Source organism: Megalopta genalis, chromosome 5 (genome assembly GCF_051020955.1).
Source record: "Megalopta genalis isolate 19385.01 chromosome 5, iyMegGena1_principal, whole genome shotgun sequence".
Classification (NCBI taxonomy): Eukaryota; Metazoa; Arthropoda; class Insecta; order Hymenoptera; family Halictidae; genus Megalopta; species Megalopta genalis.
Window position 1 is genome coordinate 10,748,962 of NC_135017.1, and position 15,192 is coordinate 10,764,153.

Genomic DNA, 15,192 nt, shown 5'->3' on the forward strand with positions numbered 1-15,192 from the left:
CCTCCCACCACCGCACACCCTTCCCGATTCCCGCATCGCAGAAATCCCGGAACTTTTATGCGAAGAAAACAACCGACCGACGACAAAAGTTTTTTTGTACACATCAAACTTTCTCTTCGCCTGTAACCCGCGTGAACTTCTCAAATTTTCTTTTCCAACCCACAGCCACACACCCACCCAACCCCCCCCCTCGTTTTACTTTTCTCTCTGTCCTGCTACCGGTAAAATGACCGAGTGTCGAAGGAAGGGAAGGAAACAAAAAAAGAGAAACAAAAACAGAACACGAGACGAGATCATCATTCGCCAAGCGAGCGGGCAAAGAACTATACGTATATACATATAGCCGATTTGTCAAGAAAACGCAAAAATGAATGGAAAGATAAATAAACCTGTCCGTTTTTTGTGTTCTTTCTGTGTGTCCAACTGCACTCTCCTCTACCCCCACTGTTTTCTCGGCGGGGCGCAAGCGGTTTACCATGGCGCGCCATTTCGTTGTAAAATGGAATTTCGGTCGCCAGAATGTTTGGCCAACAAATTTCGGAATATTTTGCTCCGGCGTCACTGCGGACAAGTGGATGCGTCCGAACAGAAATTGCTTGCGTTCCCCATACTTTACACCTCTCGCCGAGCTGATTCTTTTGTTCTCGAAAAAAAGGAAAAGAAAAGACAACAACAAATCCGCCACGACAATCGATTGCTCTCGAGTTGTTTCGGGTGTCCATCGTTCTTTCTGACAGTTCGAGGGAACACACATGTAATTACAGAACAATCAGCGTCAGGGTCTCTTCCCAGACATTTTATTTTAATACTCCTTTTCAGAGTCTCATCGACGCGCTATTTTCCTTGAATCACGGTTCGACGCGTTCTTAAAACATCGACGAACTTTCTGTGCACAATTCTGTTTCTTCACGCATTAAATTTCACCTTTCTTTTCTTAAATAAACATCACTGTCCATTTTTCCTAGGAAAATCAAGAGAAAGGTATTTTAATTTCAACGTAAACTACGATCGTTTTTCTTTTCTTTTTGGCAAACTTCTTTTATTTTTATGCTTTCTTAGAGCGTCCAACTGTGAATCCGAGCAGAAAACTTTCTCACACACCATTTCTCTTTCCCGTCGCGTTTCGGGATCACGCGAGCCTCGAAGCCGCAGATTTTCTACGAATTTAGCCGCGAGGTCTCTGAGCGTTTTTTCTTTTTTTTTTTTATTTGTCGCGGAGAATGTTTGCCACGATTCGCAGCACCGGGACGAGGGGGAACATCCTCCATTTTGTCCCTTGACTGAGGCACTCGGGGGACATCGTGTGAATGAAGGCGAACGTTTTAAAGGCGAAATTTCACGGTGAAGGGCTCTGCCGGCGAAATTTTCGGGGAGCATTTCATTCGTTAGAGTGCTCCGATGATTTTTCTTACAGGAGCGACCGTTCCGCGTAGGAAATTCGCAGGGTGCGCGAAATTCTCCCGAAATGAAAAATTCTCCCTCGGTGACGAAAGCGTCTCGATGGATCTAGAAGACCGAGGATCGATGTTCCGATGTCCCGAAGGCGAGAACGAGGAAAGAAAGACTTTCTTGCGCACAAGCTTGCCCAGAACAATCGTTAGGAATCGTGCCTAGATATTTAAAATGCGTATTCTATGGGATCAATGTGATTACCTTTTTAGATTCTGACGAGAATGAGAGAGAGAAAGAGAGCGTGCGTGAGTGCTTGTGTTTGTGCGATTGAGAGAGAGAGAGAGGGAGAAAATAAGAGTATAGAGTGGATCGACGATTAAAGAAATCTGCGCTCGACAATGAAGCAAATTGATCCGCATTGCTGCGATCGAGGATAGATCGTGGCTGGTGGATCGGTTGGAGAATCGACAGGTCTGACAAGCACAAGTGAACCGGAAACCACGTGTCCGACCAGTGCGCCGATTAAAATATCGCGGTGGATCTGTGTGGATTAACTGTAACGATTTGCATTAATTTTGCTTTTTGACACCGCGGTATTTTTGCGAGCTCATGGTCCATCGACGCGTGTTTCCGAGACGCCAGGGTCATCGACAGTGTCCATCTGTTTCTTTTTTTTTATCGTAGATGAAAGTAGAAGAAATAATAATCATTGTGTCTGTTTTAAATACATGACGTAGACATTTTGAAGGAATTTCTGTCGGTTTCGATGGGCGCTGGCTTGGTCCCTGAAGTGCTTGACCATCAAACGCGTTTTCATTTTGTATTGTCAACCACACGGTAGCATAAATGAAATCTACACACCTAATGGCGCACCCTATAATTTTCATACTTCATATATATTCTGTTCCACTTGTATCTATTGCCTATATGAAGTTCTACATCAGTCTGTATACTGTTTACAAACTATATATATATATCTATATATATATATACATATATATATACATATACGCATATCTCGATGTATGTACATATAATGTGTGCCCTTCTCCCTTTTCTACCTGCATCTCCAGCACGAATTCTATAGCGATACTTCTCTTCCAGCTCGAAACCGACCACAAAATCTCGCTATTCTACTGCCTATCATCGTCTTCCTCCTCTTCGACAACTCACAAACGGCCTACCGCTGCGATCGGCAGTACTTTTTACAATTTATTCTTGCAAAAAGTCGACAACAGTCTGAAAAATGTTTTTCTTTTTTCTAGAAACGCCTCCCCAGACACCTGGGAGACTCTTTTTCGTGAATGGGGAACGCGAGCCTAAAAATGTAACGATTAGGCCGTAATTAAAACAGTAACTTTTTGCAGGAAAAACTCTGTCTTCACTGTCGCTATCAGTGTCACTCGACGCTTCGACCTTCTCATACCTTCGCTAGAGCGATTGTCTGCCACTGTTTCCTCGCTGGAAGAAATTATAACTTACCAGAGATTTGTCAACCAAAATACGTGCAGATTGGAAATGATATTATTATATTGAAATGCTGGCGAGAGACACGGCGAAACACGCCCTTTAAAATGAATTTTATTCCAAGTCGATAGCTCAATTGGTTCCCGAGATACAAGGCCTCGAAGTTTGCGCTGCGGTTGCTCGATTCCCAGAAGTAGTGTGCGTGATAGCTAGTGATGGCACGCTCGCGTGACTCACGCTCACGTGGCCCGCGCTCACGTGACCCGCACTGAGTAGCGTTAGCGTGCGAGCGAGAGAGCGTGCGTGCAGGCCTGAAAATCGGTGCCCACTTTGGACAACGATATCTCGAGAACCAGAGGAGATATCGACTCCGAGAAAACGGCATTTTAAAGGGAAAGCTTCTGCGCTACAAACAGCGTTTATATCATCGTGGCAGCGCAGCTAGTTTCGAAATGACGGACGTTCAAAGTTTCATAAATTTTTCGATCAGGTTTATAAGCAACGCGAAGCAACAGTGGCAGATAGCTTCCTTTTCAATGATCAATATCAATCTGTTGCATGACGCTGTTAGAGAAATGAACACGTTTAGGATGTGCATTAGGGACACCTGTCTCGGATCTATAACAAGTAGACTGTGGATCTTTATGTACAAATGAATTTACTCGCGATTATTTCACAAGACCGCGCACGGTTTCGGCAAACATAATTGGTATCTGTGTGTTGACACGATGCATAGAGATCGCAGTGTACGATCGATTTAGCGTTAGCGAAACGAAATGGGAAAAATATTCAGATTTATGCGCTTTAAAGAACAGACCGGATATAGGAGTGGTGAAAATTGCAAATTAGACATTTCAGATTGTATTTAACTGTTAGGTGTCCGCCTTTCTGTGATGATCAGGCTATCTCGAGGACGGGGATTTGTTCGACGGTAATCGCGATGTTCAAAACGTTTGACGGAGGAAAGGGGAACGAAGAAGAGAACTCGGTTGGTCTCTTTTCGACTTCTGGTATTTCCCTCGTCGGGCCGTAGGGTGTCCTCGCGACGGTCTCGAGGCAGGACACGAGACAAAGGACTGTAAAGAGAGCCCCGAGGAGACTGTCCTTCTGAACGTGTGAATGATGGAGAGAGCGAGGAGAGAATGAGAAACTGTTTCCGTTTCTACACGGTACCCGAGCCTCTTCGGGACGCGTCTGAACACTTCGATATAGAAGTATAAAGTCAATTGCCCGTATTTTATCGTGTAACAAAGTCGACTGTAATTAGTCGAGGTAAGGTAACCGATACTCGCGACAGTATTGTAGATAATATACGTTTAACGATGGGGGTCAATGCTGGTGGTTGCTCGACAAACTCTTTTTTTAAATAATATTGCTCACACCGAGAAAACTGTCTCCGGGCGATCGTTCGCCGCGCGGTGAAACGATCGACGAGTCGTTCGGACAATCAGACGGATTCCGTCAATTCGACGGAAATTTACGGGAGAAATTGTTCGGCGTTTCGAGCCGCGCCGCGCGCGGGTCGCCTAAGATGCAAAAAAACAGATGGGACTACCGATGAACCAGTATTGACAAGGAGCAACACACGCAGGACACACATACGTATAACACAGAGAGACAGAGACAGACACACACACATACACATATTAACGAGGATAAAACAAAAAGAAAAAAAGGATATCGATAAGGAACGTTGTATAATGTTTTATTGTCGCTCGGATAAGTCGACGTAGTTTCGAGAATTATTAGCTGATAATTAACGATTAATGAGCGATATTGAAACACTTGCCGAGCCACTTTTTACGAGAACGGAGAAAGGAACCCTTTCTGTTCGTTTACGCGGTCCCGGGGTGAAAGGGCACGGGGATATTCCGGAGAATGGCGGAAGTTACCCGCGTTCTATTTTTGCAATTGCGCCGGCAGGTTCCTTTGTTCCCGAACCCGGGTAACGGTGAAAGGAATCCGAAAAAACCGTGTGTACGTTCATTTCGAATTCCATTAAGCTCTCCGGCTTTTGTAATCAAAGAACCGCGACTGCACCGGAAAAAAAGTGGCTCCATTCTTTCGTTGGCGTACAGAGACGGAATACCGCCCACGTTAATTAAACAAAAATCTCCGGGGGCTAGAGTGGGGGGGAAAGGGGGACGAAGCTCGCCCGCGTAACGGAGGCAGATGTTGGTCGAAGCATCGGTCTATATGATAGCGAAATTGAATGAAACGAAACGGTGGGGAAACGTGAGGAGTCATCGGTGCGAATGAATTCCTCGACACGGAGGAAGCCTTCCTTTCTTCCTCGGCACCCTTTCACCGGATTCTCTCGTTCGAACCACCATTTCAGACCATCCGGGTTCGGAGTGCCCTTCGAAAGGTCGCAGACAAATTTTCGTGCATTTTTATCAAATTTTTTGACCGTCGTACAGCCGTCGGAACGTTTTCTGTCGGTGTTCATCCATTTTCCGTTCGGTTGGATTGTTTAAACAAATTGTGCATCGTCCGGAACAGAAAATGGGTGAATTTTTCGCCCAGGGTCTGTGCGAGGGTCGTTTCACAGCTTTCCCCACTCTATCGCTCTACGGAAGCGCCATCTTGCGAGCGCTGCGTTAACGAGGAGTGGGGATGAAGTGTGACTCTGTGCTCACTATAAGCGTGTCGGTGGCCAAGAAGCGTGCACTATAGCATACTGGACGCGACACTTATGTCCGAAGTATTGTTTTATTGATACTGAAAATGTTTAACAATAAATTATTGAGATTTCAGAAATAAAAGCAACTGTACTCGATAACGTAAAGACACGATTTTCGAGCTTCGATGGACTGGAATGGGGTCGAGAATGAAAATCGACGAGAATTTTCATGAAAAGTGGGGAAAGGGGGGGAGCGTAGAGCGAGAGGGGGAGAGTATGGGTGAATTTGAATCGCTAATCAGAGTTGGCCGCGTGGTCGCGAGACGCGCGCGCGTTTAGGACGAATATGTTATATATAAATATGAATATTATAAATATATATATATTAATATTTAGATTTATATTAATATGTATAAGGGAATGTTACTGTATTTGCGGATATAACAGACACAGGTGGGGTTAGAGACGAGCGACCTAGATAACGACGTTCGCGTCTTTTATATTTTTCATTGTCGGTATGTGCATTATTATATCAAATACCAAAAAGAAAAAAGAGATGGAAACAGAGGAAAGGAAAAATGGAGAGAAGCATATTTCGTTCACGTGGTTTAACTCTCTCTCTCGTGTTGGTGCAATTAAAAATGAGAAACGTTTGTGTCCTGGCACGAACGCGGGGAGACGGGACAAAAATTCTATGGGAAAGAAAAGAAGTTCGAGCGTCGTTCGTGGAGGAAAGAGTTAACAATTTTTCAGTATTAATCGACGCTGGTGCGGGGGCCGAGAAGGCAGCGCAACCTGTGCAACACAGAACGCAATCACAATTCAAATGAGCAAACTTAGCTGCCTCGTATGCGGAGGGATCAATTATTAACGTTTAAAGTACGAGGACACGGACATTATCTCGAGAATATCGAACGTATGTATGTCAACGGGATGAGGGTGTGTACATCGCGGATTTCGTCTTCCTTCGATCTTCGTTTCTGTAAGAAAAAGAAACAAACCAAAAAAAAAAAAAAAGAATAGAAATCGACGAGGGCTGCGCTGGCTTCTCCCGGAACGGGCACACGTCGCTTCTACATTCCGACTTTTTTCTTTTTCTTTTCTTTTTTTATAAGAACAATGAAGCGTGTTTTCTCGACCTAATATATTCCATTATACCTTTTCCTCCCCCCCATTTCACTGTCTGCGTGATCGTCGAACGATAAATTTAACAAAGCAAAAAAAAAAGTGAAAAAAATGTATAGACACTAAGAAGTTAAAGAATTACAATAGATCGTAAAACAGAAAACAAAAAAAATAAGGGTGGAAAGAAGAGGAGGAGGAGGATGGGAGAGGAGAATGATCGTATTGTTTCGCGATTCCGTTCGGCCGATGAATTATTGCGCAATAGTTTCATTCGCCGCCGTTTAAACAAAAATAAATGGTTCGTTTCCACGATGTAAATACGTTCGTAAAAAGCTTCCTTGGCAGCAAAGCGACGAAGATGGAGGAGATAAACGCTAGCTAATGTTAATGAAATTTACATAAGAATAAGTTCGCTGTTGGACTGTTTTTTATAACGCAAACGATTTTGTGGCGACGCAGCACATAACACACGTAACACACACGCGTAACACACACGCATACATACATACACACACGGGGAACATACACACACCGTGAATCGACGATATATATGAAGACTTAGCATTCATTTGTCCGCAATTGCCGCTGAACAAAAATGAAAACAATTGATTATGGATCGTGTGTAACCTTCGTTTCTTGTCTGATGGCAGCCGATATTATTTTGTAAAGATAAAGAGAAATAAATCGACAAATGTATAACAACGAGGTTGTGAACGCCCTTCATTACGGTGTGACCACGAGGCAAATCGATCATTTTCGTTGTTCAAACTGCAGGAGTCCGCCCTCTAAATTGAGCCAAGGTAGATCATTCTACGATCTTTTTTTACACGCAGTTGCAAGCGCGAAAAATATCTACAATTCTTTTGTCGCAATGGTGGAATCCTCGAGTCCACAACCTGACCTCAGTTTCCTTCATGCTCCTTCTTCCTTAAAAAAAATTTTTCTGATAAAACCAAGCATGGCAGACGAAAGCGCAGTCTCCGCTGTTTCAAATGAGCTCAGTCGGAATGTTGTTCTATTTTTTCCCACGAAGTTACAGCGGTTTGAAAGTCAGCAATTTTTCGATCACGATGCAGCGGTGTAAAAATTGAAATTGTTCGAAGAAAGAATTCCGTAATTTTCGAAAATTTATTCATGTCAGATACAATTTTTCATGGAGCACCGACTGCGGAAAAATCGAGGCTATCCTAGGGATTCGTGTAAATGATGTAGTGCTGAGCGCCGTATCTGACGAGAGTTGGATAACCGCCGTCAAAAGGAATCAAGCTGATGGGCGCAATTATGGGTGCATCGATTGTCGCTTGTTGTTTCTCCTGCGACCTTGTCTGCGTCTTTTCAGGCATGCTCGGCTCTTTCGCATCGATTCGGCCGCTCAATGCTTTCAATTCCTCCTCGCCGAGCCTTAAAATCGTCGTAGAGGCTGGAGAACCTGCAACGAAGCAATAAAGGCAGCCAATTAAAATTTATACCGCGGCTAATTGAAAACAAATACTGAGGAGGTCGATCCCCGAAATGGTTGGCACTATTTGAAAGCGATCCCCCTGTGTTCTTGAGAGATCATTAGTCCCGGAAGTCGAGTGACCTCGAGAGCAGAGCGATCGCTGCGGCGCCAAAACCTGTTCCCAGTTTTTTGTTTGCGGACGTGAAATTAATTGGATCATCCACGCGAGTTTGCAGGTAGGTGGTACACAAATTGTTCTGCGAAATAGTGAATCGAACGATATACTCACTGTTCGTTAACGAAGCATCCTTTTGCAGTAAGGCCCCTTCAGATTTCTGTAAAAGATTTTCACGTTTAATAATCATTCTTGTCAATTATTACTTCTGTAGAATACGGTCGAAAATATTTTAAATAATATTTATACGATAATATCGTCCTCAATTTAATTATTAATAATTCATTAATATTATTATACCATCGCAGCAACGTTCAAATTTCCCTCAGAATTCTCCAGTTTAGGTTTCGCTTCTGGAGCTGCATTGTCAGGCTCAGACTTCACGTTGGCCTCCAAATTTCCAATTCTTCCGTCTGTCAATGTCTTGTCTTCCGAAGCTGATTCCCGTTCCTCCTTAGCTTTCTTCAGAAATACATTGTTCTCTCCTATTGTCGCTTCAGACTTGACATCAGAAAATATCGATGCGATGCTGCCAACATTTGGCACTGCACCAACTGATGGCTCTTCTTCTGGCACCAAAGCTGACCCTTCTTTCTGCAAAAATACATTGCTGTCTCCAATTCTTGTCTGTGGATCAGTGGACGCAGATCCAGTGCTACCAGCATCGGGTGTAGCCGTCACTTCCAATTGTTTTTTCCCTTCCAAAGTTGCTTCCTGCTTCGCTTGTTTCAGAAACACGTTAGTGTCACTCTTGTCAACTAATTGATCCAGTTTTTGTATGTTCAATACAGGTTTCCCGTCGGCTCCATACACCAGAGGGTTTTGCACCTGTTAGTTATCATTTTAGCGTTAATGAAATCGATTAAATCAGGGTTCGATTAGATCAGGTCCGAATAATTCAGGACTAAATTCGGAAATGTCTGGAGTAGGTCAAATATAAATTAAATCCTGTCTAGATTAAGTTAGGATTCGATTAAACCTCACCTAGACTCTAGATGAAACCAGGTCTTAATTAAGTCGGATCTAATTTAATCAGTTCTAAATCATTCGTATCTGTGTTAAATCGGATCTAAATAATACATGTCGAAATTAAGTTCGGTCCAGATAATCGATGGCTAAATTAATTCAGGTCTACATAATTCATGACTAAATTAATCCAGATCTAAATAATTAATGGCTAAATTAATCCAGGTCTAAATAATTAATGGCTAAATTAATCCTGTCTAAATAATTCATGTCTAAATTAATCCAGGTCTAAATAGTTAATGTCTGAATTAATCCACGTCTAAATAATTAATGTTTGAATTGAGTCAAATCTAAATAATTAACTTCTAAATTAAGCCAGGACTAGATTAGGTCAGGACTAGATCTAATTGAGTTAGAGAATAACTTACAGAAGCAGTTCCTTGGGGAAGGTTAGTGGCGGTAATCCTGAATCCATGGTCATCAGCTGTGTACTCTGCACTCTGGATCGTACCTGTATCATCGATGTAGCTGTAGGACCCATGCGTCACGCCGTCCAGTGTCCTGACCTCGGACCTAGCCGAATCGGGACTACTGTAGCCGAAGCTGTACTGACCGAAGCTGTCCTGGTAATTCAGGAGCGGTGCTGCTGGCTTTGCCAAGCCGTAGGAAAGCAGGCAACAGGTTGATAGCAGAACCTACATAGAGGCACACCAAGTGACGAAGCGAATTTACCGATCAGCCCAGCACCTCGAAAGAAGCTAAATCTTTAGAAGTCTGAACTGTCCCCTAATTCTAGTTGTCAAGCTAGGACCTAGATCCAATGTTGAACATCCTCCATCTGGGTCTAGGAGGTCCTAGGGTTCACTCTAGCTTGACCAGCACCGTCTTCAAAATTTTTTAGCACTTTCTAAGTTGTCAGAGAACCTGAAGAGTCCTCCTATTCCGTCATACTGTAGGAGGACCTAGGGTCGCTCAAGCTCGACTCGCGCTGTCTTTACATTTTGTTGTGCATTCTCTGAGTTACTTAAGGACCTGAAGTGCCCTCCTATTCTATCATACTCTGGGAGGAACCAGGGTCACTCAAGCTTGACTTGCGCCGCCTTTAAAATCGTTTAGCATTTTCTGAGTTACCAGAGGAACCGAACAGCCTCATACTATCATATTCTAGAAGGTCCTAGGATCATCCAAGTTTGACTCGCACTGTCTTTCTAATTTTTAGCATTGTCCTAGCTAGCAAAGGATCCGTACAGTCCACCCATAGCAATCCGAAGTGTCCCCTGTATCCTGGCAGCAGACATCTCTCGGCGGGTTTATCTCAACTCAAGCTTGAGAAACACTGAACCACGTGACCCCCACATTCCCATAAAGATAGCACTATCCGCGCGAGACCAAACTAGCGACGATAGCCAAACGCTTGCACCCACGTCTCGGCGTCGGGACTTACGTATGCGCACTTCATGGTGTTCCGATCGGACGTCTTCGATTTTCGTGCGACGCATACAGACTATTTATATGGGCATGCCGATGGGGAACCACACCCTGTGCAGTTCGGTCCTCCTTCTTCCATCCTCGGGGAAACGCGGACGGTCAAAGGACCAAAGAAACCGCCGCGGACTGGTCACGCATGTCCCCTCAAGGACTCCATCCTGCTGGAATCCGGCTCCGAAAGTATTTTGCGGAGCTTTTTTACCAACGGCCAAACCTGAAACACGGGCTATGCCCTAATATGACGGGGCTCAGGGTCAGCCGCGAGATCCGTGTGCCGTGTAATAATCCGTTGCTGAAGAGATTCCCATGCGCGGGACGTTCGGGCACATACGGGCCGGATGTTATCGTCCTACTCGTATTTTCCATTTGGCCGAGCACCAGGCTCGTTCCGACGCGGCCGCGGGGATTACGGAGCTGCGTTTAGGGCACTTCGGGCTCTCGCGAGGCTCCTCTGACAGGCTACAAGGATATGGAACTTGTAGGCGCGAGCTGTTTTTTGGTTCGGTTTGATCTCGTTTGACGTGGCTGAAGATTGTTTGGCGCTCGATTTTTTCAGAGTCCGGCCAATCAGCCTGGCACAGCGCGATGTAAATCGATCGCGTGTCTCGAAAAACGTAAAAACATTCGAAGGACAGCCTCCGGTCGTGTTTGCTTTCCAGGCGGATGATATTTGTTGCGCGACGCCTGATATTTTATTATGAACCGAATGTATATCTTGATGCTCGAGGCAACTATTTGCGGACGGGGGTGATAAAGCGTGATAAAGATGATCGTAAATTTCGTGCGACAGCGCCATTAGCCGAGATGGGCTTTATGTTAATGTATTGTAAAAATCGACGGCCCATTACCGGCCTCGATATGATTTCTTAACGGCGCGCCGACGTTACCGATACCGGTTCACGAATATACTTTTTCCGCTGTGGAATCAATTCTGTAATCAGCGCAATTACACGCAGGTGTATTTCGGGATAAAGAAATTCTCGAGTCGGCAGAATCCGAGTGAAACGGCTTGCGATCGTTTGAATTGAAACGCGCGACTTTGTAAAATAGCTGATAAAAAAATTCATACGCCCGCGGATGCTAAAGTGGAAGCTAATAAGCATCACAAATGGATGTTCACGGGCCGACAGTTTGCCTTCCGTTCATTTTCCCATCTCTTCCAGCTTGTCGGAAATCATTGTCGTCCAGCGATTACATCTGCGCGCCGCGCTATTTAATTTGCATACTATCCTCGACCCGAATCGGATGCAATCGATCTTGACACACTAATAATACCCTCTGCTACAAAACTGATGACATTAATACGTATCGATTTCGCGTCGGACAGGTCTGGGGTCGGACAGGTCTGGGGTCAGCCAGGTCTGGTTCAAGACCGGTTGTCAAATTTTTAATCACCGGACCACAAACTGGAGCCAAAAATCGCGCGTCGAGGCTGCCCGAGTCTCTCACACCATTCAAACCGTTCCATACAACTTCGAACAACAACCGTCCGTGTGACATTTCATCCACGATTTGATCCAAAATTTATAGAATCAAAATGTCATTCCCGATACACCGCAAGTACAGTAAATTCTCCTGAATTGTCCAGTCCTGTTTACTCGCAAGTACCCAGAAAGGAAACAGGTGAAATGGTTCAACCAATTTAGCTGCCTGGAGCCAGCTAGCTACCCAAGGAAGCAATGTTCCAGCCCAGCAAAGAACAAGGACATCGACAACAGTTCCAGCCAGTTTCTTTATTCCAACTAAAGACAACTAAACATCGGTTATAATCTATAGTAATTCCCGCGTGAGTTGGGCCCACAGTCTTAGTAGAGAACCCTTCCATAAGCCAGTCCCGGTGCGGCGAGAGCGACAACATCCGCAGACTTGGCCGCCTCGTTGGCCAGGTTCAGCTTCTCGTTGATATGAGCGGACACGTGCGCAGCCTTCGCCACAGCCACTTCCGGCGTGTCCTGGACCCTTCCATCAGGACCGATCGGTGCCCCTGGGACCAGGACAGCATTGCCAGCCAGTAAGGGCACGGACACAGCTTGGCCAGCTGACACGAGCGTCGCCGCCCCAGATCTGGCAGCCTCGTTGGCCAGGTTGATTCTCTCGTTGATTTGAGCTGCTGCGTGCGCTGCCTTGGCTGCTGCCACAGCTGGAGTGTCCTGTACTCTTCCGTCAGGGCCCACTGAGGCTGCTGGGCTTGCCGCTGTTAACACTCCGCCAGTGATTACGACTGGTCTGAAACAGAATTGTCGTGGAATGAGCGGTTTCGGTCTAAGTAGCTCAGCAATAGGGAAGAAGGTAGCTAACAGACTTCGATGTGTTCGCTCGAAGACCAGTTTGTCAAGGATTCATTGTGGAAGGCGCTTGGATGAGTCCCAGGGGTTTTAGCTGTGAAGGTAGCTAACAGGGTTCTGCAGTAAAAAAACATGTAGTTTGACTTAATAGTCACGAAGGTAGCTAACAGGACTGCGCCAGAATAAAGGGCGCACCTGCTAATGGTTCAGAATGGAGGGACGTCTAGTATAGCCCTAGTGTCCTTATCCTGAAGGTGGCTAACAGAACTGTACCAGCATGAAAAGCAGCTTGTTAATATATATAACTTGTTAGTTATAAAGGTAGCTAACAAGATCCAGCAGAGGAAGACTGCTAATTTGGACTCAATCACCTATCAATGAAGTCACATGGCAGTGTCCTGCAGTGAAGAGCATTTGCTTCAGACTCAGTGTCCTGTCTACCAAGTTAGCCAGCAGGATTTCGCCCCATGGTATGGGATTTCGCTAAAGATCTAGCTAGAGAGCTAGAGAGCTAGAGAGCTTCAGATAGATAAAGGAATAGTCACCTGGTTAAGTCAGCCGCGACGGACCTGGCAGCCTCGTTGGCCAGGCTGATCCTTTCATTGACCTGTGCAGCAGCATGAGCAGCCTTGGCCACAGCGACTTCAGCAGTGTCGACCACCCTGCCGTCGGGTCCAATGGGTGCGCCAGGGACCAGCAGAGTAGCAGGTCCTCCGATGACCAGTGAGGCAGCAGGGTTGATCACAGCGGTTTGGGCAGCCAGAGAGGACCTGGCAGCCTCGTTGGCCAGATTGATCCTCTCGTTGACCTGGGCGGCAGCATGGGCGGCCTTAGCTACAGCGACTTCCGGGGTGTCGACGACCCTGCCATCGGGTCCAACGGGTGCTCCAGGTGTCAGGGTAGCGATCAGCGGGCCGGACAGGATGCCCGGCTTGGCCAGGGCGGCAGAGATCAATCCGAGGAACGCCAAGCCAACTGGTGACATGATTGGCGAACTTTTAGCCAGGCTGACTCCTGTTGAGGCTGATAAGACGCGATCTCGTTCGTCGCGGTCGACTATGAGCCGGCTCGTCCTAGATCAGCTTTTATAGGCCGTCCAGGTCGCGTAATACGACGATCCGCAGAGCAGGAGGATAGAAAAATCGCTAGAAGATAGAAGAACGACAGACGGCAAGCCGAGGATCAGCAGCCGCCGCTTGCGTGTCTCCGCTCCTCGGGGCAAGGTAAGCGTGTTGTAAAACGAGTACGGTCTGCGGGTGGCGTCGCCCGGGAAAAATGCTCAGGGAGGGCTCCATTTTCGTGTCTCTTACGAGGCCGGGAAGACACTCGATCCCGTTCGTCATTTCTCTGCCTAGCCTGGCCCTGGGCTACAAGGTCGCCGCCGCCCGAAGGCCGACCGTCGCGTAACTGGGGTCCTCCGCGCTGTTAGATCACAGACTGCTTTTTTCCACAGTCATGCTCGCCGCTCTCACGCAGAAGCTGGTTACACTTGCCACAGAAAGCATGGAGTCGGTCAGGCTACGGGTGGTTCTCGAAAAAAACGCTACTCGATAGTATGATGACATTTTTGGGCGGCCATACTGTTTGGGATAAAAGAAAATGTCAAGCGTACCTTGGTAATTAGACTTCGACGCTTTTGATCATTTTCTTAGGGTCTTGACGGAGGACAATGGTAACAGGTGTCCCTTCGATGGAGTCCTCTTTTGGTGGAGCATTTTTCCACAGTTACACTCGAGACTCTCACGTCGGAGGTGATTATACTGACTTTAAAGTACATGAATTTAATCAGACTATTGTTGGATCTCGAAAAAATACTACTCGATATTATGCTGACTTTTTTGCGCAGCCATGCTAATCAGGATAGAAGAGGATGTCAAGCACACCTCTTGCTATTATACTTTCGCGTTTTTAGTCATTTTCCTAGGGTTCTAATATGGCACATTGATGACAGGTGTCCTTTTGATAAGGTCCCTTTTTGTTGGATCATTTTTCCACAGTTATACTGGAAACTTTCACGGTAGAATTAATTATGCTGACTTCAGATAGCATGGCGTCGGTCAGACTCTGTTTGAGTCGTGGAAAGATACTGCTGGCTCCTGTGTTGACATTTTTGGACAGCCATAGTGATCGGAATAGAAGAGGATATCAAGTACACCTTGTTATTACCCTTTGGCATTTTTGATCATTTTTCTGGAACCCTGATGAGACACCAATCTCGGTGGCGGTAGAC

General features: G+C 45.8%; 3 protein-coding genes across 15 annotated transcripts in view; 1 reads left to right on the forward strand and 2 right to left on the reverse strand.

The window, feature by feature from the left end:
* heph (polypyrimidine tract-binding protein 1 heph) overlaps positions 1-7,309 on the forward strand; it is a 492,203-nt gene extending 484,894 nt beyond the window's left edge. For all 13 annotated transcript variants that reach the window (XM_076521472.1, XM_033471509.2, XM_076521471.1 and 10 more), the window contains one exon: positions 1-7,309. This exon is cut by the window's left edge and continues 13,889 nt beyond it. The gene's annotated coding sequence lies outside the window, so the exon portion shown is untranslated.
* Positions 7,310-7,716: 407 nt separating this feature from the next.
* LOC117220939 (uncharacterized) lies at positions 7,717-10,740 on the reverse strand. Its single transcript, XM_033471405.2, has 5 exons — positions 10,634-10,740; positions 9,618-9,884; positions 8,524-9,051; positions 8,338-8,383; positions 7,717-8,036 (listed from the first exon to the last, which is right to left on the reverse strand). The coding sequence occupies exons 1-5, from the start codon at positions 10,646-10,648 to the stop codon at positions 7,795-7,797; spliced, it is 1,098 nt and encodes a 365-aa protein (XP_033327296.2). The 5' UTR covers positions 10,649-10,740; the 3' UTR covers positions 7,717-7,794.
* Positions 10,741-12,390: 1,650 nt separating this feature from the next.
* LOC117220968 (uncharacterized) lies at positions 12,391-13,986 on the reverse strand. The gene is made up of 2 exons (XM_033471481.2): positions 13,508-13,986; positions 12,391-12,903 (listed from the first exon to the last, which is right to left on the reverse strand). The coding sequence occupies exons 1-2, from the start codon at positions 13,945-13,947 to the stop codon at positions 12,483-12,485; spliced, it is 861 nt and encodes a 286-aa protein (XP_033327372.1). The 5' UTR covers positions 13,948-13,986; the 3' UTR covers positions 12,391-12,482.
* Positions 13,987-15,192: the final 1,206 nt, after the last annotated feature.

What these genes read in the sequence shown, in the direction of transcription:
- LOC117220968 (XM_033471481.2), bottom strand. Translation starts at nt 13,947, where the DNA reads ATGTCACCAGTTGGCTTGGCGTTCCTCGGATTGATCTCTGCCGCCCTG. An exon ending in GTCGCGGCTGACTTAACCAG is followed by an intron (nt 12,904 to 13,507) that starts GTGACTATTCCT and finishes ATTCTGTTTCAG; the next exon opens with ACCAGTCGTAATCACTGGCG.
- LOC117220939 (XM_033471405.2), bottom strand. An exon ending in TTCCCCAAGGAACTGCTTCT is followed by an intron (nt 9,052 to 9,617) that starts GTAAGTTATTCT and finishes GATAACTAACAG; the next exon opens with GTGCAAAACCCTCTGGTGTA. An exon ending in GGATGCTTCGTTAACGAACA is followed by an intron (nt 8,037 to 8,337) that starts GTGAGTATATCG and finishes GCTTCGTTGCAG; the next exon opens with GTTCTCCAGCCTCTACGACG.